This window comes from Engraulis encrasicolus, chromosome 23 (assembly GCF_034702125.1).
Source record: "Engraulis encrasicolus isolate BLACKSEA-1 chromosome 23, IST_EnEncr_1.0, whole genome shotgun sequence".
Lineage (NCBI taxonomy): Eukaryota > Metazoa > Chordata > Actinopteri > Clupeiformes > Engraulidae > Engraulis > Engraulis encrasicolus.
In genome coordinates this window covers 16,620,041-16,645,040 of record NC_085879.1, presented here as the reverse complement: position 1 = coordinate 16,645,040, position 25,000 = coordinate 16,620,041, and the positions used below count along the sequence as shown (strand labels likewise).

Here is a 25,000-nt window from a genome sequence, read left to right as displayed (position 1 = left end):
GGAATAGATTTTCTGTCCATTCTGGTTGATGTCAGGTAAGAACTGACATCCAAGGATACATAGGCTACTTGGTAGTAGCCTAGTAGGCGGGCCTATAACAGTAGGGCACTATATCCAGTATGCCAACAATGAATTTTAGCATTTAGAGCATCACTGCGACTGATCATGAACATCCAACATCTTCATTTGTGATTTAAACTGGAAACAAATTGTACAATGTCTTAATCACAGTCGCTTCCCTCAACAGCAGGCAAAAAGGAGATTTTAAGCAGGATGTTACAAAGTTCTGTCCGGCTGTTGCCCAAAAAATCAATTAATCTCTTTAATCTAGACACTCCCACGCTATCAAACAGGCTGATGCATCTGCTCACACACCCATCCCAGAGATTTGCACACTTTCACACCAAGATATGTGTCTGGGATTAAGAAAAAGGAGAGGCCACATTATATTGGGTAGCATTTTTACACCATGTTTTGAAACAAACTGACATCAAATAGCGCTTTCACCCTGGTGCCCAAGAATATATTTAAATGATTTTGCTCATGATTAGGCCTATGGCGAATTATTCTGCTGTCAAATGAGATAGGAGTGTCAAGCCGGGATAGGCTATCACAATGCCGGCTTTTTCCATCCATGCCTTTGAAATGACTTGGATACATCTTGTCCGCGTAATGGCCTATATGACAGAAATGTAGTTTAACTTATATCAAAAAAGGATTGGATCCAGAACGCGGACTCTGTCAACCACAGAGCAAATCACTCACCTCCGTGTTCACTTTCGGCGTCTCCACCTCGCTGTCTCCACAGCCCTCCATCTCTACCACTGCTGAGGACGAACAAGGAAGCATCTTTCAACCAAACGCACAATAGCCGAGCCCCTTGCAACCACGGCGCATGTGATACAACTGTGAGACGAGCCCAAAAACAGTCCTAAATAGTGTCTATCACTGTTTGCTTATGTTTTAATTTGCATAGAAATTATTCATCCTTCCCGTTCTCTTGGATGAAACAAAGCTACCCGTCCGGTGCGCACCAAACGCCTTGCATCCGAGCACCCCCCTTGAGTTGACAGCGCAAAAGCCTGCTCATCAGACGGATCCGCCGGCCCCTCCTCCCCACCCTCCTCTTCCCATCCCATCCATCCTCCATGCACACGCAAACCTCCAGTCGGTGGTGGAAGGAAGCCTACTGGCTGAGTTGCGCCCCAATTCTTTACGGCGGCCAAAAACGTGGTAATAGCTATACGAATGCGCATGCTCCACCCATTTTTTTCTCACTGATTTTGGGGAGGATTAGGTCATCATTCATCTCATCTGCCCCCCTCAGTCGTGTATTGTATGCAAAATTATATTCCAAATAATAAAACAATTTGAACAACTTCATCTCTTTTATACTACATGCAAGAGATGGACAATGTGAGCCACATCTCTGTAGGAAGGCACACTACACATGCTGTCTCTTAGGAGGAGAGACAAGGGCAGTGCACTGACCACCCTGAGGAGTACAGCACTGCAGTAGAAATCCTTTTTCATTTCCTCAGCAGGTTTATGAGGCTAGTGAAAGGATCTGACAGGCTCAGGCTGGGATGATGGAAGCATGGACCCAGAGACACACAGGGAAAGACTGAGTATACAGTTGTAGTGTTAATTCAACATTTAAGAAACTCACATTTTTGGTCTTACAGTGTAATTTACTCGGTACAATTCATTGTGCAAGATGAGGGATTCAGTGGTGGGATATGAGAGTGATCTAAGAGAACACAACACTGCTTTACAAATGCAGTCATATAACAAGCTAATTACAGCCCTTGAAAATCTTGCCAACTTTTTTGTTCTCAGTGACTAAAAAGGAATTAGAAAACGGGGGAACAATCACCAGGGACACCCCTTGGACAATATTTACTGATATTATTTTACATTACACTTTTACATTCTTTAACATTAACTTTTTTTGTTTGTTTTTCTTTTTTTGGGGGAGGGTGGGGGGGTGTGTTTATCAGAGCCATACGGCTCTGGTGTTTATTATCTATGTATCTGTGTAACTGGTAAGCAGATTCTCTTGTGTTGTCGTGACTCTTTGTCTGGCATGATGACATGGATCTATCACATATTTACCAAAAAAAGAACAAAACAGTTGGCGCAAAAAAAACAACCTATTTAACTTATTTTATTACAAAAAAAAAATACAAAAATGGAATATCTCAATAGTACAAAAGTTCAAGGAAGTTGGAATGTGTACCTAATCAGATAACATCTGTGAGTGTGTAAGCAATATCCATGATAACCACAGTTGTTACTGCAGGCATAGAAATTAATATTTACAGCATTTAGTACCAGTCTGTACTGGCATGTCCTAACACACACACACACACACACACACACACACACACACACACACACACACACACACACACACACACACACACACACACACACACACACACACACACACACACACACACACACACACACGTACGCCCCTTTATGGCCTGGCTATCCGATCACAAGTCCACCCAGTGTGAGCCATTGCTCTGAAAGTCTTTGTGCTTCTCTTCAGAGATGGGAGGACCACATCAGTAAACACTCGACCTGAGGAACAAGAGAAAGAAAAAAGAAAGAAGTGGATGAGCTGACGTGGGATGCATAGTTGATAGCACACATATTATCATGTTATATAAAGCAAATGCTGTTCCAAAAAATATTATGTTCATTCACAAGATCCTCATCAATGTATTTTATGACATGATAATACTTCCTGACTCCTGGCAGCTCTTTCCTCTCTGCTCTCTGCACACACACACACACACACACACACACACACACACACACACACACACACACACACACACACACACACACACACACACACACACACACACACACACACACACACACACACACACACCTCCTGTCCACACACCATTTGTCCAACTGGCCCCACCTCTCTCAATCATCAACATGTCCATAATGCAAACATCAGACTAGTGAGGACTACAGGACAGAACAGATACAAGACAGCTTTGTTCAAATATTTTTCAGACATAAAGCCTATATGCTACTCTCAGTTTTGAATTAAGTTTTGAATTAATAGTGTCCTTTAAAATCATAGAGAACATAGCCTCCAAACAAAACGTTGATATGCACGAGTTAGCAGATATTTGAACAAGTGAATAACCATTAGATTAAAACAACATATTACCTTGAAAAAGTGGTGACACACATCACTCCGAGGATGAACTCGAGGCCGTAGAAGCAGAGCAGTATAGCGTTGAGTATGAACTCCAGCCGCAGGACAAACGTCTGCAGGTAGAGATAGTAGACAGCCAGCGCTGCGCAGGGCAACAGCACACTGAGGCTGACAGACATGGCCAAGGAGCGCTCACACAGGTTACCCTTCCAGCCTGGGGAACAAAGACAGGAATAGTGATGGTTTACACATACTAGTATTCATACTCTCACACTGCTGCACATTAACTATTTTATTAAATACTTATAATAAATGAGTCATTCAACCTGGGGAAAGAAGACAGGAGTAGTGGTGAAGTGTAGAAATGCTATTCATACACTGTTATACACTGTGTAGGCCTATTAACTACTAGGCTACTAATACTGAACTTATGCACTTTTAGACTAATTAGAGATTGTTTATCATTTGAAGCAGCAAATGTATATCTGCATTCAATGATTCTCTCTCACCTTGGCTACTGTATAACTGCATGGTCACAGGCAGGTCTCTCAGCAACAAGACCACTGGACAGACTGTACAATCGTGCATTAAAAATTCTAGCTAAAAGGCCAATTAGAGCTCATCACTGCGATGTTCAGCAGGACCTGAACATGATGAGCTTTGACAATTATATTGCATTGTCAAATATTAACCTGATCTATAAATGCCTGCATGGTCAAGCCCCTCAAACTCCGTGACCTAATCCAACCTATACAGGCAGTTGGGAGGTCTACCAGGGGGGCTGTAGCAGGGAATTGTAGGATACCCCACCCTAAAACATCCTTTGGTCAGTCCTCGTTTCTAATTAAAGGTCTTAATTTATGGAATAGTTTGCCCCCAGAAATCAAGGCCAATCACAGTCATGGGTGGTTCAGGTGTCAGATGAAGGAATTCCTAAAAAAACAACCAGATATGTAATCATGTGTGTGTGTGTGTGTGTGTGTGTGTGTGTGTGTGTGTGTGTGTGTGTGTGTGTGTGTGTGTGAGAGAGAGAGAGAGAGAGAGAGAGAGAGAGAGAGAGAGAGAGAGAGAGGAGAGAGAGAGAGAGAGAGAGAGAGAGAGAGAGAGAGAGAGAGAGAGAGAGAGAGAGGGAGGTGGGTGGCAGTTGATTATGTGTGTGTCAGGGTGGTGGGGTGAGGGAAGGCTGTTGTACATGTTTTATCAAATTGATTAATTAGTGGACGAATGAACGAGTGACTGTACATTAATATAGGATTAAGTATGTGTACGCTCGCCTCCAAAAGAGTTGTCTCCTACCCATCTGTTTGGAATAACAGCTAATAACCTGACTTTCAATTAATCACTTGGCTTCAGAAGTCACTCATATGAAAGCTACAACCCTCTCGAATGAAAACGTATGTACAAAAATAAATGTCATGCACCAAAGAAAGATTGATCCTTTAATGAACACAGACAGGGCAGATTTTGACAAGACAAAAGTTTTGTCGCCTATCGAACATAATGTGAAAATGAGCAGATAAGTCACTTCAAAACACTTCAAATATGCAGATCGGGTGTCATACTTAATCACTGATTCACTCACACCCCTCCAGAAAATCAACTTTGGCCTTAGGTGTATGTTTAGGGTCATTGTAATCATGGAAAGCAACACAATGAAAATCAATGGAGTTCAATGAGAGATGGTGAAATATTTGCTATTCGTAGAGCAATACATTTTTAACTTCATGATGTAATCAATGATAAAAGCCCTCACACACCAGCAGCATGCATGCAGCTCCACATAAGAGCTGTATCCCTCCCATGTTTGACTTTAGGCACCATGTATTTTTTCCAAATTCTTCACCTTTAACACCAAAGAAGTCTCTCCCACTGTCCTGTCTCAAAAAAGCCAGCCAAGAGTATGTCAGGCTTAATTCTGACAAAAATGAAAGCTAATGGGACTGATACTGATAGCATCAAAACTATATGGTGTTGGAGATGAAGAATATGAAAAAAGAGAAATGGTGCATAAAGTGAAACATGGTACAGATACAGCTCTTATGAGGAGCTGCATGCATTCTGCAGGTGTTTGAGGGTTTTATCATTGATTATTACATGGTGTGATGTCATCGGTCGAATGCTCCATTCATTTCAACGGGGCTCCCCAACGTTCGCACGTCTGTTATTTTTCGATAACGGACGGGTTGGTCTATAACAGACCGCTGTCAATGGCAACAAGACTTTTCACTGCTAAAGCGACTTTTCAACAAGACTCTAATCAGCTGCTGTGATAGACAACACCTGTTGTCCTGGCTACCTAGCTGTTGCCTAGCGGTGTTCCACAACGGCACTGTTTTGTTTTGCGCAGCAACAGTCTTCTGACATTAAAAACTATAATAGACTTAACATTAAATAGGCCTAAAGAAATGTCCCTGCCATGTGTGAATCATTTAAGTATATCCATATAATAAGCGGGTTAACTTTCGGCGAGTCGGTCGCTTTGTGGAATAGCAGCACTTCAGAGAGAACAAGACCCCTCCGCTCCGCGTCGGGGTCTAAAGATTCTCTCTGTCGTGCTGCTATTCCACGGTAGCGACCTTCTCGCCGAACGTTAAACCTTAAGCTTACTTAAATCATGAAGTTAAACATGTATTGCTCTACGAATAGCGAATATGTCACCATCTCTCATTGAACTCCATTGATTTTCATTGTGTTGCTTTCCATGATTACAATGACCCTAAACATACACCTAAGGCCAAAGTCGATTTTCTGGAGAGGTGAGAGTGATTCAGTGATTAAGTATGACACCCAATCTGCGTATTTGAAGTGTTTTGAAGTGATTTATCTGCTCATTTTCACATTATGTTCGATAGGCGACAAAACTTTTGTCTTGTCAAAATCTGCCCTGTCTGTGTTCAATAAAGGGTCAATCAAAGGGCCTGGGTGGGTCAGTTTGTAGAGTGGTGTGAGTCCAGCTGTCTTTTTCTAAATACAAGAAAGACAAAAGAACTCATTGTGGATTTTAGAACGGGGAGACACACCCATCAGAACATGGTCATACATGGGGAAGACATTGAGGTGGTGAAAAACTATAAATATCTGGGAACTGTAATAGATGACAAATTAACTTGGAGCTGTAACACCGATACTATTTACAAAAAGGGAATGCAGAGACTGTACTTCATGCGAAAGCTAAGACAATTTAAAGTGGATAGGGACATGATGCGGGTTTTTTATCATTCTTTTGTTGAAAGCATTTTATGTTTCTGTTCTGTGGCCTGGTACTTCTCCCTGTCTGTTGTTAATAAAAATAAGCTGCATAAGATAATCAACATGGCCAGCAAGATTGCTTGCCAGCCACTAAATAGCATGGCCATGACTGTTGAAGCAAGGGTGGTAAAGAAGGCAAATGCCATATGTGAGGATCTCTCCCACCCCTTACAGCAAGCATATGAGTTGTTGCCCTCAGGTAGGAGGTTTAGGATGCCCTCATTTAAGACAAACAGAGCCCGCCAATCATTTATACCTACTAGTATCTCTATCCTAAATAAGACAACTGTAAGTTAGTTAGACTGAATAGCACACTGCACTTTGGTACTGAATACTGCACTTTACTGTGTTTATGTTGGGTTTTTTTGTCAACCTGTCTTTTTGTCCTATAGAGGGAGGGGAGGCGGGGGGGGGGTCGTGTTTGTCTATTGTGTTCTTGTTTATTGTAATGTCTTTGTAATTGTATCAGATGCACTGAAAATGGCACAGAACAAATTTCCGAAAGGACAAATAAATAAATAATCTATCTATCTTTCTTTGGTGCATGACATTTATTTTTGTACATACATTTTCATTCGGGAGGGTTGTAGCTTTCATATGAGTGACCTCTGAAGGCAAGTGATTAATTGAAAGTCAGGTTATTAGCTGTTATTCCAAACAGATGGATAGGCGACAACTCTTTTGGAGGCGAGTGTATGTATATTGCCTGTCTTCTTAGATTAAATGAATGGCTTGGATGAATGGATAGGTTGCATTTTAAAACAACAATAAAAACAGTTTTTTATATTTTACTTTACAATCCCTTCTAGGGACGGGCATTGGAAATTAGCCTATGGCTACAAATTCTATGATACTTATCTGTTAGGTTGTTGTACAGCCTACATGATGTGTATTTGTCCCTACTCAAATAAACCATAACTGAACTGAACTAATAAATTACCCTTCCAGCCTGAGGAAAGAAGACTAGTGGTGAAGTGTTATAGACATACTATTCACGTGCGCAGTTCAGCAGTTTTCCAGGTGTTAAAATCAGCTGTCGTTGCTAGGTAATACACTATGTCTGTTGACGGCATGCTGTGATAGTGTTGCCATTGACAGCGTGCTGTTATTCAGAAATAACGCACATGTGAAGGTTGGGGAGCCCCATTCAAGTGAATGGCACATTCTACAGAATTATGTCATCAAGCCATGACTACTACTAACTACACTCGTGCTGGATCTCAAATGGTGCACTTGTACCCTTCAGTGTTCATGTTTCAGTATGTATGGCGCATTAGTTACGCACTGAAACATAGTCCCGAAGTGCACAAGTGCTCCATTTGAGATCCAGCAACATATTACCCTTCCAGCCTGGGGAAAAAATGACAGGGATGGTGGACAGGTGTAACATTATAGATGTAAGCACCATAGAATAAAAGCCGAGCACCACAGCTTGATCAACAGCCACACACGTCAATGTCAGCTTTTTGATTTAATTCATTTTTCAAAATGTGCCATTTCCGGACATAAATGTCTTTTTTTTAAATTTCCTTAACATTTCTATATTTTGTCTTCTGATTTCCATTCTATTATTTCACATTATCGAGAATTTGAGGTTGTTGTAATCTGTTTCACATAAACAAGATCAAGATTATAATGTCTTTGGACAACGGACAGGTCTTGGAATTTAACTTACCATAAAATAGTCTGAGGATTTCGAGGGCAAGAAAGAGGAAGAGCAGCACGACATCTAGGATGAGATTTTGTTGCGGATAGGGTAGCAGAATTCCTGTATACGAGAGAAACATGTTAGACCATTCAAAGGGGATGGAAAATTACTTCGAGTGGTTAATGACTGGCATGAACAGACCTTTGTAGATGAACATGAGGCACTCTCCTATGAAGAAGGCAGCAAAGTACCAACTGTTGAGGTACAGGAGCACCTGAAGTGGTGCGGAGGAGAGCTGGACACGTTATGTTAAGGTCTTAACTGATTTAAAAACAACATAGCATTAAATGATATTTAAGCAGACGCCGCAGTAATATACTAGCACAACATTAAAGTAAGATTGAAAGGATACTATTGGACTTTTTCCTGTGGGGAAAAAAGATGGAACAGTGATTGAGTGAATGAGGATGAATTTGTCAGTAATTTCTGGGTGGGTGAGATATAGTAGGCTATCTAAGCTTACGTTGTCAAAGTAAAAGGGTAAGTCGAATATCGCGACAAACTGCTGAGACATAACCAAAAAGAACAAAAACAATGCAAACGTTAACTTTAGTAACGCTATCTATATAACGGTCTTATGGCAAGATAGTCAAACTACATCTTGCTTATTTGTCATTATTTTTGAATATTCGGTACTGATCTCCAAGTATTAGAGACCGCAGTTACCTCTACATATATCACCTTTACGTGCACTAAGCTTTCAATATTGTATGCATTTTATTTTCGACTAAAATCAACTCCCTGGCTGCTAGCAAACCAACAACAACACTTACCTCTGGACGCCATGTTGAAATACCATGGGAACGGCGTCGTGGCTGTGATATCGCGAGAGCTAGGCGTGATTTCATCCTTCTGAACTCTGCACTAGTGTCCCAGCCTCTTGGCTTGCCCCTTTGCCACTTTTGTTTGGTAGTAAACTTTGTCATGGAAATATGCTTACAGTTCATTGTTTTAGTGCTTGCGGAAAAATGTTCTCATGCCTATTTTTGTCTTGTCTTCGATTTCGACAATGACATGAGATTATTCACATTCTTATGTTGGATGTCAGAGGTGAAGACAGGATATACCAAGAGGTCTGTTCTTTTACAATTGACAAAATTACAAAATTACAAAGAAACATTGCTTATAGTAAATATACATAAGACTCGGCTGTTTATTATTCAGATAAATTGCACTGATGGGAAAGACAAGGGAAAAAACACTACCCTATACAGGCACAAGGTGGTAGCATTGCAGATGAGTTATTACTGTAACAGCAGAAAATAAACTTGGCCTACTAGGCCTGCAACACACAGGACCTTAAATGACAGCACATTGAAACATTTCTACTGTGCTATTTTATTCTGTCACACACACTTTCTATTAATTAATTTCTATTAATTTCTGATTTTTATTAACTAATTTCTGTACTGTCATACTTAATTAATTCAGACATTTTACATATGTGTGATTCATTTCGATTTCAACAACCTCCTCATTCATTCAGTCAGACAACCAAATATGGGGTATAAGTTGTAGGCCTACAGTAGATCTTGATAAGGTTCAGAAGGCTTAGGCCGTTTCTTCCTGCAGTTTCCTCTTCTTTAGTAGTTTTGTCAAGCCTGTGGGGACAACATCAAAAGGGACTGCATTAGAGGAACATCTGAGTCATATAGGCTATGCAGCTTTCAGTTCTGCTCAAAGACAGACGGTAAATACTTCCTCTGCATGGCAAGGATGTAATTGTTTGGAGGTTGGGGGGTGGGGTGGTCGGGGTGTAAAGCACTTCCTGTTTGCAAGGATGCCATTTTTGGGACTGGCATAGAGTGGCATGTGCACCCCCCAACACACACACACACACACACACACACACACACACACACACACACACACACACACACACACACACACACACACACACACACACACACACACACACACACACTTCTTCAAAAGGCACTTTGTTTTTATTACCAATGTCAACACCAAAAACACCCCCCAACACACACACACAAGCATGCACACACATATGTACATACACACGCGCGCGCACACACACACACACACACACACACACACACACACACACACACACACACACACACACACACACACACACACACACACACACACACACACACACACACACACACACACACACACACACACACACACACACACACACACACACACACACACACACACACACACACACACACACACACACACACAGGGGAGTGCCTCTCCTTCTTCATGAGAAAATGCTCAAACTTCAAATGTCATCCGTGCCTGTCCGTAAGGAGTAGTAGAGAGGAGGATTTTGAATACAGACCATAAAGCAGGGCTGGTGTTGCCACGGTCATGAGGGCCACAACTGCTGTTCTGGCAATGGTCTCTGGTCTGAAGATGAGTGTGCTCTCCTAAAATTGATCAGAGAGAGGAGAGTTTTAAGGCACAGAAGAGCATTTAACCCCTTAGCGCAGAGCCTTTGTTATAACCTTACCGTCACCAATTGTAATGGCTACATCTTATTATCTGTTACAGATCTGCTCTCTGTACTGTCATAGCAATGCTGTTATGATGTAGTTGAGTATTTCCATCAAATAGTGAATAGGCCCGCCGGCGACCCCATCTGCAGTAGAGGCTATTGAATATGTTGCCATTTAGGCAACATACCTTTGAGATGACAGAGTCTACAACTGGCTCATCGTAGTCCACCCCAGTGGGCCAATGCTCATCTGTAATAGCAGAGAAGATCACACTTAGTCACAGCATGGTGTACAGACAACACACAATAGTTACAAATACTATGTGACTCCATCTGGTAATAGGCATATGCGCCTGAGTCTGGTTCTGGTATTAAAATGCATGGTGGCTTTAGTTAACAACTTGCCAGATGGCTCAACCGTGCTCCACAAACAGAGCTGAAGCACACAGATCTGGCCAGAGCCGGGTTAGGTTTAGTGACATCTATAGAATTTTGATATTGTAGGTATGAGTGGCTTATATAGGTAGAGATTACAGTAGCCTATGTCTCGTGAGTAGAGGGACACTTAATATATTCCGAAGGAAATGAATACATGATTCTTTGAATTGGCCATTCCTTTTTTTTAGATTTTATTTCAATGCATGAATGAACGAAAGAATTAATTCATTAATGAATAAGTAATACTTTGACCATTGCTGTTTTATGATCAACTCTTGTGTCAACTAAGTGTCAACAAGCATTTTGGCTTATTTTTTGAATGTTGGGTCACTGCCACTCATTTGGTCAGAGCTGGTCTGGCATGTCTGAAGTATTGGTCATCTTGTCAAGTAGACTGAAGAAGCCCATACGAAACACATACCAAATGGTGCAGGAGATTGAACTGTACCAGGAGTGGTGGTGAGGATGTGGGATTCAGAGTCTGTGGGGTAAATATATTGTTTGAATTGTAATGCATTACTACAAAAACGTTGTCTTTGATGAAGATCAATTGAAATGATAATCCACTGTTCTGCTGCATATGGGTGTCACAGATGAAAACTAGCTGCATTAGTAAACCTCCTTCCTAAAATCTCATGCAGATGCAATATAGCTCAGTCAGTGGTGTCGCACCTGTGCTGCCATGCCAGAGGGATACTGGAGGTTGTGAGTTCAAGTCCTGAGTGGTGGACTGCACTGGAACTCCTTGGTCACACATACATATTTGAATTAAAATTTAAGTAACATTTATACCAGTGCAGTTCTGAATGGTCCCTCATAATTGATTCGCCATATGTACCCAAGAGGGGGAACAGTGTGCAGTATCTCCTTTTTCATTGACCTACATTGCCATCTGTCTTACCTTTAATGACAATCAAATGGACGTTGATCTTCAGGTCATTGAAAAAGCCAGGTAACTCCACACGACACCCATAAATGCCGCTGTCATGCTCATGGAGCCTCCCGATGCTGAGAGAGACGTCTCCATTGGCTTGTTTTCCGCGAAGCTGGAATCTGTCAGACTCGGCGTACATGATTGAGCCATCGTCGTCGGTTGCCAGGACGGTCTGCGAGCATTTGGACCAGGGCACCTCCCCTCTGCCCCAGCAGACGCTGGTGGTGGTGATGGAGTGACTCCTGGCATTGTATTTGCAGGGCAGAGTGACCGTCTGGCCCACCACTCCAATCACTGTTCTCAGACAATGCACTGTGGAGAAAAAAGATTCATACAAACAATAATGATATTAATAATAATTACATCAAATGTATTTATTCCGTATTAATAACAATGCTGTTAATAACCCAAACATGCACTCAACGTGCTTTAACCGTGACACAAGTTTGGCAAAGTTTTAAGGTAGGGTATGTCATGTAGCTAGGTCAAAAGTTAAAATAAGACTTGAAACATATTCCACACTGATGTTTTGGCACTGCTGTTTTGGCACTGATGAAGCATATCTATTTCTACTACAGAAAAGTGATCGATGAATTTCATTTTCACAGGGCCCAAGCTGAAGACATGGATCTTAAACAAAGGTGAACATCAGAATTCTGATTGAGAGAGCTGTGTGTATTCCTTCTGCATATACACCTACTGTACAGGTAATAAAGTAAGTCTCAAGTTGCTGCTTGTCGATGGAGATCAGCTGATTCAGGCTCACAGGAAGTTTGATCAAATACGAGGCAGTTATTTTACTTTTTCAAGCCAACATCTCTTCCTCTGAACTTCACAAAGCATAAATGTAGGCTAGTTCATCAACAAACCAACAGTTTTATTATTATTCAGTCTAATACCACAATAAACGACACCAAATCTATTGTGAAAACTAAATAATTGCAAAAAGACCCTTACCTTCAAAAAAGAATAAAAGTAAGACACAGCATGTTAAAAACAGGCAAGACATTGTCCCTGTTGCAACACTATGATGTGGTTGAGGAGTTATTCTTGCCGACTTCCTTATTCTGCAAACCGGGCCACATGTCAATGTCACCCATGTTGTGGCCAATGGAATTTTGTCTTCATCCAGATGTCTTCTTGGTGCTTGTTCCACTAGCACAAGTTCTCAGTTACAATTTTCCACATTTTTTTGGGGGGGGGGGGGGGGAGTTGCATGGGTCAGGTATAGCAATGACCCTGTCTCTCTGTTTGTTTGTTCATTTGTCTGTTTATCTGTCTGTGTCCACACACACACACGCATGCACACACGCACACACGCAGGCAGGCAGGCAGGCAGGCAGGCAGGCACGCACACACGCACGCACACAGACACACACACAGACACGCACACACGCATACATACACCATGTACATCTACCATTGGCGGGGGGCCATGTTGCTATCTTTGATTGCTCTTGTTTTTCTTTGTTTTTGTAAACAGTTGTACCACACAAACCTCACTTGGGCAAAATTGTAAGTTTCATTCTGCTGACATGAAATTTGATAACGTTTGTGAGGAACATGTCAGTTAATGTTAGAATCAGAAAACCCTTGTTTATGAGAGTCATATTGGGGAATGGTGCCACCAGTTCAACTGTGGAAGTTCTTTTACAATCTACAAATGCACGAAACTGATGGTAGAAGAGAGCAAAAAGTAGGCTATTTTCCAGGGCATTAAAATACAATAAAATTGGCTGCACACTTGTTCCACATAAGAGCCAAGTGCTTGATTTCGTATCTAGACAAATGCCAATGGACTCTACTGTCAGTTGTACAACTATTTCATTAAAAAATAAATAAACATATACAGCATATTTTGTCACATTTATTTTTGTCACCACCTTCAGAGTACACACCATATACGCCTTAAAAGTTGTAGCCTCAGGCGACCTCTAAAGAAAGACTACACTATCAGATCAAATAAAGTCTACAATTTGACTTCATGTCAAAACACAATCACTATGATCAAAGCAAATCCACAACTGGTGACGGATTAACTTCCTGCACATGAAAACCACATGGCCTTGTCACGATTGACATGAACAAACAAAAAACACTTACGATGTTGTGAGCAGTTGTGCAATTAATCAATTTGGTGTGGTTTGATAGCATGTGTCTTTCTTAGTCTTTGCCTGAGAGCTACTACAGTTGAGCATTTTTGTACACCACCAATAGGCCAATGGCCAATGTCACTGTTCTGTACAAAAGACCACAAACTTAATGAGACAAATTTGTCCCAGTTGACACAGTGACTGCACTTCATTGGGGACACGCCATGTATTGACTATAGTAAAACAAAAACAAAAAAGGGTAGAAAGCAAAAGAAAAACATGGCTGAAGGAAGCGAGTCCTTATACCGAGATCATTCAGACATTCCTTCCACAACTCTTTGCTCTCTGTTGCTGACCTCGGCTTCCAAGAAAACATCCCTCACCCGTAAGGTCTGCCCGTGAGCGTTCTCGTTTAGCGATAAAACACAGCTGCCAGAGTACACAGTAAAAAAATGCGGTGTCGATATTTCAGAGTAAACTTATATGAACTTAAACTTGTATTTACTGTGGAAAGTGAAATTACTCTTGAGTCAAAAGTCAGTGTTAAATACAGCAGGCATTGAGTGTCTTTTCAAATACCCTTATAAATATATATATATATATATATATATATATATATATATATATATATATATATATATATATATATATATATATATATATATATATATGTATATATATATATATATAGGCCTATTAAAGATTTTTAGTGCTTTTGTGCTTTGGTGATAGGATAGGATAGTGAAAGAGGGACAGGAAACGAGTGGGGAGAAAGAGATGGGGAAGGACTGGCAAATGACCTTGGGCCGGACTTGAACCTGGGTTGCCAGTGTAGTAACTCAGTGTAAACCAATAGGCCACGGTAAGGCCGTGAACACTATTTTTGAGTGGAAACAAATGTTACAGAGTTAATTTCAACATACTGTATATTAAAGCTGGTATTTTTACTATGTAAAAGAGAGAAAATTCCTGGCCTTCAGCTGATCTTAAATATTCTCGGCTGCCCCTGTGTCCGACATTCCACACTGATGGCAAAATGGTATATGCACTCTGCCTCTTCTTCAGAAGGAGCCTTAAGGTAAATGTTTTTGCTGGGTTGTCGTTTTGTAGCCTGCTCGAGATGGTTAGTCATGAGCAGCCTATATCTGTATCTGTGTCTTCACGTGTGCCTTGTCAACACTACTGCGGGAAGCAGAATTCGGAGGAACTGTGACGATCCTCAGATCTTTGCACCACCATTAAGTCATAAGTTGGGACTTGCAGTTATACAATGTACTTACCCTGGCCTTTTAATATTTACCAGCAACCTATGTCTGTGTCTGCATCATGTCTGCCATGTCAGAACTGGTGTAGGAGCCAGTGAATTCAGAGGAACTGAGGGAACCGGAGAATTCAGAGGAACTGTGAAGATGTTTAGAGCTTTACACTACCACGACCTCGTAGTAGGGCCCTTGCAGGACTTTTATGGCCCTTGGAGGAATTTGAAGTGGCCCCTCGAATTTAAAAGGTTCCCCACCCCTGTCACTCTATGTTAGGGAGGGGCAACTGGCGGATATATAAACATTCAGGTATAAATATAGGCCGAGAACAAAATAATGTTAATTATCATTTTGTAGATTCTCTCAAGGGCGTGGGCATGTGGCCTTCTGGTGGTGGTGATAAAGATGGTTGGCCCTCCTTATGATGAAAGTTACCCACCCCTACTCTAACGGTGGATTCACACCGAGATATTCGCATTCGCCTAACGTGTCCGGGAGCATAGCGAGTCCGAGAGCTTCACGGGCTGCCTTTCACACTGCACAGTCCACGTTCTATCCGCGGGCAGCAGCCATTAATTAACCCGCTCATTGCACGTGGACGTCCAAGCAGGAAAATAGACTCGAGTTCTATTTTCAAGGAGCATCGTGGACATGTCCGGTCTACCGCTCGCGGGGCATGATCTGTTGGCATGTATTCTAACCGTTTCGGACTGATACCGGAGATGTTAAGTGGACGTCTTCCACTTGCGGTGTGTAAGCACCCTAAGTTGTGACTAGAAGCTGTTTTGGTCTCACCGTCACATATTGGGCCTTTCTCAAAACCTACTGTAGGACAGCGTCCTTCCAAGTGTATCAGCCTAATTAGTCACCCCCAGTGATTGGATACTCTTTATTAGTCACACCCAGTGATTGGATATTCTGTAGAGTTCACCAAAAAGTATCCAATCACTGGGCGTGACTAATTAGACTGATACACTTGGAAGGACACTGGCCTAGGTTTTGAGAAAGACCCATTGAACCCTCACTCTTTAACATTCCCTAGCAGTTCTGGCCTGGCAATCTGGCATGCAGGACATCTCCCATTGGGCAGACAGTCCTCATCTGTTGCTGTTGCTTATGCTGTTTTTGGTATTTTCTTAGGGACTGGGCCCAAATTTAAGGTGGGGCAGGCGAAACTGCAGGACAGGTCCCAGAACAGTCCTGTTCCTCAACAACCTACACTGGTCCTACAGTATGTCCGCTTCATATTCAGTATGCTATGTCAACACTTGTGCTATGTCAACACTTGAAGCCTTGGTCTCATATCTTTATCCTCTTCTTTTAATGAATTAGAACACTGCATGGTAAACTATAATCCCCCATAGTGAACAGTGAGTTTGTAATGTCAACTGTAGAAAGCTATACGGAAGTTAGAGACCATTTTTAGGTGTGTGTGTGTGTGTGTGTGTGTGTGTGTGTGTGTGTGTGTGTGTGTGTGTGTGTGTGTGTGTGTGTGTGTGTGTGTGTGTGTGTGTGTGTGCATGTCTGTCTGTCTGTCTGTCTGTCTGTACAGTAGTACAAAGCTGTACACTCAAAACACATTAAATCGGTTGGAACAATGAATATCTACTTACTACTGAACATGTGTGTGTGTGTGTGTGTGTGTGTGTGTGTGTGTGTGTGTGTGTGTGTGTGTGTGTGTGTGTCTGTGCGCGCGTGCGCATGTGTATGCGTGTGTGCAAGTGCGCGTGTGTGTGTGTGTCTGTGCGCGCGTGCGCATGTGTATGCGTGTCTGCAAGTGCGCGTGTGTGTGCGCATGTGTCTGCGTGCGCGCACGTTGTGTGTGTGCTTGCATGTTTCTGTGAGTGTGTGTTTCTGTGTGTGTGTGCGCACGCGAGTATGTGTGTCTGTGTGTGAGTGTGTGTCTTTTGGACTCCCCACAAGAACAGGGACCTAAAAAGTCCCTATGAATAGCCAAGGAAGCGAGCTGACCGTGACAGGTCAAAGGTGAGCGTGTAGGAGGGACGAGGATTCGATGAGGGGGAAAGTGTTCCCAACAAGGAATGTGTAAAGGAGGTTGGGAAAAGATGTCTACGCCAGCTACACACATTCCCGAGAGCCAAAAGCTGACATATTGGTTTATTCCGAAACACGGCAATATATCAAAGCGTCAATTTCTCATAATCAAGAAATTGTAAACATCATAAGCATACCAAGAGACTCAGACGCAGGGAAATGGAGAACACGACAGACAATAATGTAATAGATAAGATAGATATAATAATATAAAACAATATTTCAATAATAAAATAATAATAATAAAATCATAATAGTAACATTACATAATAATTATAGTCTATAAGATAGTAGAAAACAGTTCAGTCTAGTCTAGCGTGATCACAATTGAGACACATCGTATTGAAATATCGATACTGCATTCATCAAGTCATTCTGGGAGCATATCCTGGTATGATGACATTCTCTCTCTCTCTCTCTCTCTCTCTCTCTCTCTCTCTCTCTCTCTCTCTCTCTCTCTCTCTCTCTCTCTCTGTCATCCATGTATCAATTTTTCACAATTCCAGCTAATTTAGCAACCCTAACCCCAGGAGCGGGAGAGTGGGAAGTGAATGATTTCCCTTTAGTGAGTGACACAGAACAGCATCGTCATCATCCATAAAACTGATGCCTGCTGGCAAAGATGGTCAACAAAAACGCATTACTGCAGCACACATACAACAAAACACAGCCAATAAAATCAAGAGAAGCTAATCTGTTTAAGAAGATGGACAAGAATGACGGATGACTAAATGACAGTTCCCATGGGGTCCCTCTCTCCTCTCTCTCTCTCTCTCTCTCTCTCTCTCTCTCTCTCTCTCTCTCTCTCTCTCTCTCTCTCTCTCTCTCTCTCTCTCTCTCTCTCTCGCTCTCTCTCCTATGGCTACACAGCAGCACTGTGGGGGGAAGAATGTCCCAGTGTAAACAGACTTCCAGTCAAGATTAATACTTTCTGGAGGGAAACAAGCTACCCAAGACTCCCATCTGGACACACACACACACATACACACACTCACGTGCACGCACACACGGACAAAAACACATATGGACATGCACACACACAAGAACACAAGTGTGGGCGCATGCACACACACGCGTGTGAGTAAGCATTGTATGCACACACCCACTCACACACGCACAGATAAGCACTTATGTGCTCGCACACACACAAGCATGCACGCGCATGCATGCCCACACACACACACACACGCACGCACACACACACACACACACACACACTTATTTTTCTAGTTTTAATGTTGATGTGGTCATCAGCATATGCCAGACAGGTCTGCCTGACCTCATAAGACGTATCTTTCCTGGCTGTGTGAAAATCGAAATCTGATGGTTTCCTATGAATGGCTGTGCGATGTGTCAGATTTTGGCCCACACAAAGCTCAATTGCAGGTGGAACCATTTCATAATTTTCGCAAACTTATTGCAACATCACACAGTCTCACTGCACCATCACATTAATATTCTAAGCCTTCAAAGAGGATATTTTTGACAAGATTTATTCATATTTTTCCCAACAATTTCCCCGATATAAGACTAACTACATCATGCTTGCAAAGCCTGATTTTAAAGTTCACGTTTCTGTTCACAGCATTGATAACATGGCAACAGCTGTCTTTGAAAAAATAATTTTAGTCATTCACCCAATTCATACTTATGCCTTATGAGTGCAGAAAGGTTGAGCTAAGCTATGTGTGTTTGCTCTCTCTCTCTCTCTCTCTCTCTCTCTCTCTCTCTCTCTCTCTCTCTCTCTCTCTCTCTCTCTCTCTCTCTCTCTCTCTCTCTCTCTACCCAAGAATCGTGTTGGGTTTCATTCTGTGGTGCTGAACCACAGAAAAGGCTATGTACTGCAGGTCTATGGGAATCACTGATACTAATCATTGCCTGCAGGCCTGTGTGAATCTCTATGCCTACTGAATCATGCCTGATCCGCCCTCTCCTCCCACCGCTAACCATAACTCTCCATCCATACCATCCTACTGTACCGTATGTTTAAACTTCACATGCGTTGCACTTGAATATGGCCTAATATGGATGGAATATGGAATATGGATGTTTAAAGCACACAAAACCTCAAGCACACTGTTCTGCTGTATTGGTGTTCCCACAGAAGTTGAAGTTGAAGTCTAAATAAGTTCAACAGGGGGGAGGACACACTGGGGGAGGACAAAGCGCCACCAGTCCACTGGCAGCCAAGCGCACCGACAGTGGTGGGCGGTAGCAAAATAAGCCGCACAGAGGCGTTTTTTAAACCTGGACCAGATTAGAACGCCGTAAATCAGTCATCACCCAGGTACACCTCGCTATTAATAGCAGCTGTGACAATGCCGGGCAGGGAAGCCGAATCAGAAAGGGACAAACTAAAAAAAACACACACACACACACACACAGTTGACCGGCAGTCGCTCAGTGGGGCTTACAGCGGCGCAGCCTTCGGAAAAGGCTTTGAAGGCGGTATATGAAGGAAGCAAGGATGGTTCCTCTGAAGGTCAGAGTTTAAGCAGGGAGGCTTCTCTCCTTTTCAGATTGGCGAGATAGGGTAATATGAGTGGCCTTTAAAGAGAGCACAGAGAGGTGAGAGGGGGACAGGGGAGAGAAAAGAAAAGGGATGATGTGTTGTAATAGGGCCGTGTAATTCACTTTAAGTGCTTTCAGATGCACACGGCACACAGCGTCCTTCTGTCCATCTTAATATGTGTTTTTTTTACTAAGGAGGGCTGAATATTGTGTAAGTATTATCAACGTAATATAGTGGACCCATGGTGCACCTCCGGAGGAGGAAGACGGAGTGGGGGCAGGAGGGACAGAGGAAATATAGACTAAGAGGAGGAGAGGAGAGGAGAGGAGAGGAGAGGAGACTCATCAGAAAACTGGACAAACTAGGTTTCAGCACCTCCCTCTGCAACTGGCTGCTGGACTTCCTGATGCAGAGACCACAAGCAGTACGGGTAGGGAATAACACCTCAAGCACCCTGACCCTGAGCACGGGGGCTCCGCAAGGTTGTGTTCTCAGCCCCCTGCTGTTCACGCTGCTGACACATGACTGCACAACGACCCACAGCACTAACCATCTAGTGAAGTTTGCGGATGATACAACACTGGTGGGCCTCATCACTAAGGGCGATGAGACCCACTACAGAGAAGAAGTAGACCTGCTGGCCAGATGGTGCAAAGACAACAACCTCCTGTTGAATGTCAACAAGACCAAGGAGATTGTCGTCAACTTTCAGAGGGTCCAAAAACAACTGCCACCACTGACCATCGACGGTGATGCTGTGGAGAGAGTGAGCAGCACCAAGTTCCTTGGAGTGCACATCAGCGACGACCTCTCTTGGACCACCAACACTACATCACTGGCGAAGAAGGCCCATCAGCGTCTCTACTTCTTGCGCAAACTAAAGAAGGCAAGTGCTACACCCTCCATCATGACAACATTCTACAGAGGAATCATAGAGAGCGTTGTGTCCAGCTGCATCACAGTGTGGGGAGGAAGCTGCACGGAGAAAAACAGGAAGACACTCCAGCGTGTTGTGAACACAGCGAAGAAGATCATTGGAGTACCACTCCCCTCCCTGCAGGACATTTAAGGGTGGTTTATGCCTCGAGATCAGCGTCACTGCATCATGATGCAGTGAGCCGCGCAGTTAACGTAGTGAAGCCCCCCCCATCACGCAGGTACTCTGGGGCACCTCCCCAAAATTGTGTCTCGACGCAGGGAGCGACGGCGTGAAGGGCGAAAATAGGTCTCTGATTGGTCCTCTCGACCAGCCTGCTCTGTCCTCGAGTCGAGAACAAGCGCTACTTCCTTGTTCTAACCTTCGTCGGTCTACGGACTGTGAGCTCTTCATTAAATAAGTTGTCTGTGCTTTGTTGTTTGATTTATTTACACGAACCGAAGACAACACATGCGCTTGCAAGTTACGACGCTGAAGTTATTTGGACAGTTGAACAGTGGTTCCGAGGTCGAGGAAACATTCCGCTTCGTCCTCGACAAATGAGCCACTTCTTTGTTCCAAACTACTACTGTGGCTGCCAGTGCGATCAAACATGCACGTGATATAAAGATTTAATGTTTCATTTTCATTCTCGTCGAGTCTGTGATGCTAAAAAACAACCGACACGTCTAGTTTACTCTTTGTATTGAAGGCAGTTTCAGCGTGGAATGACATCGCGCAGACCGTGCTTCAAAACAGGGCATAAACAAGAATTAACTGCATCATGGCTGCGTCAAGCTCACTCTGTGGCACAAGTAGGAAGCATAACTGAGCCTTTACACCGCACGCCTCACCCGGAAAGCACTGATGATCATCAAAGACACAAGCCACCCTGCACACAAACTGTTCAGCCTCCTGCCCTCTGGAAAGAGGTACAGGCGCCTCCGTTCCCGTACCACCAGGCTCGCAAGCAGCACGATGCATCAAGCAATCAAGATACTGAACACTCAACCCACTCTCCCTTCACTGTCAGCCTCTAGCCAGCCAGGCCACTGACAACGCTCCCCCCCTCATCCCCACCACCATATCTGCGACTGAACATTCCACCTGCACTACTACATCTGTGACTGAACTTTCAACCTGCACTAACTCAAAACTTACACATGCACACACACATACACACCAGTGCTTTACACTAACTTTTTCGCTTACCAGCCATTTTGGCTAGTGGTTTTCGTGACTCACTAGCCATTGGGCCTTTTCACTAGCCATAATTTTCTTAACCATCATAGCAGCTTTAATGAATTATATAATAGGCTGTAATAATGTAATGTAGGATAATATAACATAATATAACATAAAATAATATAATATAAAAAAATATAATATAATAAAATATAATATAATAATAATAATATAATATAGGGCCTAATAACTAGAATTGTTGTTAACTGGTCCATGCATGCATGCTATAAGAACAGATTAACTCATCTGAGGAATGGCATAGCCGTGTAGAAACACCAAGCACAGTGTTGTGGAAGGGCACAAATGTAAGCTACATGAGAGCAAAATATTTCCGTCTTTGATCTGAAGGGCACTTTCGATGCGCAAAGTAGATAGTGCAAAGTCATTGCCAAGCTTCGCATGTCCTCGGGCATGGATGTGGAATAACACCTCTTCTGGAATATTTTCTCATAAAAGTAGGCCTAGGCTATCCACTAGAAGGCACACACATATGCGGCCGGTAACTACAGAAGGAGCTACGACTTCCTTTCATTCCGCTTAATATTGAGTTGTTTAAAATATAAACGGACGCAAAGCAAGATGGGCACATGCAAGGGACATGGGACATGATTTTGTACTGTCTGGAAGGTTACTACTGCGCGTTGTTTAAGCCCCGTTTGACAGTCGGGAACAACGGCACAAGAAACATGGAGGAATATTAAGGTATGAAGACATACAGGCAAATCAGAAAATGATTTAAACCGAACATTATTAATGTCGCATGTGTCCTTGTCTTATCACTGCGCTAATTAGTCTCAAGACTTTCTCAAGACTGAGGTGTTCTCCTGGTCATTTTAATGTCCACTACTACTATGCATTGTACTAATGACAGATCCCAAAACAGGTCAGTTGAGATGAACTTCGCTACTTTATTTTCACGTGAAGGTTTTCAGTGGCATTTCCAAACGCGCGCTGATGTGCCGGTAGCTCGCTGCTGCCACTCATATTCGCAAGACTAGCTCTATCAGATTCCTGTCATGGCGAAGACACAGGTGACACGTGACACAGGTGCTTCATGGGTATTGTAGGCTCGCGAAAATCGCATTGCATTGCGTTTGTAGCAAAGACGGTCCGAGGGAAAAAAACTACAAAATGCGGTGCCTCATCATTTAGAATAGTGACGGACCCGCCAAAATGGCTAGTGAACCTTCGGTATCTACTAGCCAACGCCGACTTTCACCCGCATTTGGCTACCTGGCGTGTGTTAGTGTTAAGCCCTGATACACACACACACACACACACACACACACACACACACACACACACACACACACACACACACACACATACACACAAGCACACCGCACTTTCTGCACTAAACCCAAACACACACACTGACACACAACTCATACTCACACACACACACACACACACACACACACTCACACACACACACAACACACACACACACACACACACACACACACACACACACACACACACACACAGGTACACAAACACACACACAGACGCACACCGCACTTTCTACCTGCACTAAACACACACACACACACACACACACACGCACACAAAACACATACAAACACACACACACACACATACTGCTGCTGGTGTATTTAATTTTTTTTATTTTTTTTTTAAAATTATTTATTTTCTTCAAATGCTACTATTACTATGTCAGAACGCTATAAAGGACTTTTAGAAAAAGCACAACAAAATACCTCCTCTAATGTATGCTCTCTACAAGTCTTCTGTTGTCCAGTCTTGCACTTTAAATGTCTGTATGAGCAATGTCTACGTCCATACTGTCTTATGTCCATGTATGAGTACTGTCTATGTCTATACTGTCTATGTCCTTACCTAGATTAGTCTATGTCTGCATGGGAGAGCAAGAAACGCAATTTCAAATTCTTTGTATGACCAGTGCATGTAAAGAAATTGACAATAAACTTGACTTGACTTGACTTGACTTGACTTGACTTGACTTGACTTGACTTGACTTGAGAGGAGAGGAGAGGAGAGGAACAGAGAAACTACTTAGTTAGAGGAAATTAAAGTAGTACCTATAGAGGGTCAATTGCTTACAGCACATTGTGTAATGTGACCTGGTGACCTGCCTGAGCATATTCAGAGACAAAAGAAACCCTCCAACTTATTTTTTAGGACCCCCTTGATAGTGGAGCCCAACATTTCACAACTCCCTATCTAATCAACAAAACTAGTGCAATATATAAATTGTGCAATATACAAAAATATATGTAGGTGGGAAGGTCCATTTTATTATCTAATATGTGGGCTAACACTGTGGGCATGCATGACTCACTTACCTGTGCACACAAATACACAAATACTCAAATCAATCAATCAAAAGGTACTTATATAGCACAATATCACAATACCTGTCCTGTCTTGCACTTTATGTCAGTCTGTAAAATGTCAGTCTTGTGTATGTCTATGTCTTGGCATGGTATAGAGAGAAAACATAATTTCATTTTCCTTGTATGACTTGTGCATATGAAGAAAGTGACAATAAAAGCTGACTGACTTGACTTGACTTGAACTTTAACGCACCAGCTCTGGAGGCTGCCAAGAAGACATCAATTGTCCGGGATTCATGTGAGAAAATGCTCTCTCTCTCTCTCTCTCTCTCTCTCTCTCTCTCTCTCTCTCTCACACACACACACACACACACACACACACACACGCACACACACACACACACACACACACACACAGAAATAGTAATGAGGATAGGATCGGGAACCGACTTTGAGCCAGAATCGAACCAGGGTCTCCAGCGTAACAGGCCACCTCTTTGAACCACGGCCTGGGCCGGCTCAAATCTCTTTAGTCCCATTCTACAGAGGCCAAGCATGAAAAATGGTGAAAAGCTCAGGGGATGTTCTGATCTCTTTGGGCATGTCTATAGACATATGT

General features: G+C 42.7%; 3 protein-coding genes across 5 annotated transcripts in view; all 3 read right to left on the bottom strand.

The window, feature by feature from the left end:
• shtn3 (shootin 3) overlaps positions 1–1,005 on the bottom strand; it is a 29,543-nt gene extending 28,538 nt beyond the window's left edge. The window contains exon 1 of the mRNA XM_063189449.1: positions 766–1,005. Coding sequence (XP_063045519.1) covers positions 766–849 — 84 coding nt within the window. The 5' untranslated portion in view covers positions 850–1,005. The remainder of the gene's footprint in view (positions 1–765) is intronic.
• A 2,190-nt stretch (positions 1,006–3,195) lies between these two features.
• Positions 3,196–8,930, bottom strand: tmem216 (transmembrane protein 216). Its single transcript, XM_063189855.1, has 5 exons — positions 8,918–8,930; positions 8,497–8,510; positions 8,286–8,379; positions 8,112–8,204; positions 3,196–3,401 (listed from the first exon to the last, which is right to left on the bottom strand). The coding sequence occupies exons 1-5, from the start codon at positions 8,928–8,930 to the stop codon at positions 3,196–3,198; spliced, it is 420 nt and encodes a 139-aa protein (XP_063045925.1).
• Positions 8,931–9,294: 364 nt separating this feature from the next.
• LOC134439800 (hepatitis A virus cellular receptor 1 homolog) lies at positions 9,295–13,013 on the bottom strand. Of its 3 annotated transcripts, XM_063189704.1 has the most exons (7): positions 12,941–13,013; positions 11,951–12,295; positions 11,722–11,793; positions 11,471–11,530; positions 10,800–10,861; positions 10,456–10,543; positions 9,295–9,745 (listed from the first exon to the last, which is right to left on the bottom strand). In XM_063189704.1, the coding sequence occupies exons 1-7, from the start codon at positions 12,990–12,992 to the stop codon at positions 9,696–9,698; spliced, it is 729 nt and encodes a 242-aa protein (XP_063045774.1). In that variant the 5' UTR covers positions 12,993–13,013; the 3' UTR covers positions 9,295–9,695. The 3 variants fall into 3 exon arrangements, with proteins under 3 accessions (XP_063045774.1, XP_063045775.1, XP_063045776.1); XM_063189705.1 differs by lacking the exon at positions 11,722–11,793; XM_063189706.1 differs by lacking the exons at positions 11,471–11,530; positions 11,722–11,793.
• Positions 13,014–25,000: the final 11,987 nt, after the last annotated feature.

Coding starts and splice junctions, on each gene's coding strand:
- LOC134439800 (XM_063189704.1), bottom strand. CDS start 12,992: ATGTCTTGCCTGTTTTTAACATGCTGTGTCTTACTTTTATTCTTTTTT. Junction 12,296..12,940: donor ACTTTTATTCTTTTTTGAAG/GTAAGGGTCTTT, acceptor TTTTCTCCACAG/TGCATTGTCTGAGAACAGTG. Junction 11,531..11,721: donor CCTCTGGCATGGCAGCACAG/GTGCGACACCAC, acceptor TTTACCCCACAG/ACTCTGAATCCCACATCCTC.
- tmem216 (XM_063189855.1), bottom strand. Junction 8,205..8,285: donor CCTCATGTTCATCTACAAAG/GTCTGTTCATGC, acceptor TCTCGTATACAG/GAATTCTGCTACCCTATCCG. Junction 3,402..8,111: donor AATCCTCAGACTATTTTATG/GTAAGTTAAATT, acceptor TTTGTTCCCCAG/GCTGGAAGGGTAACCTGTGT.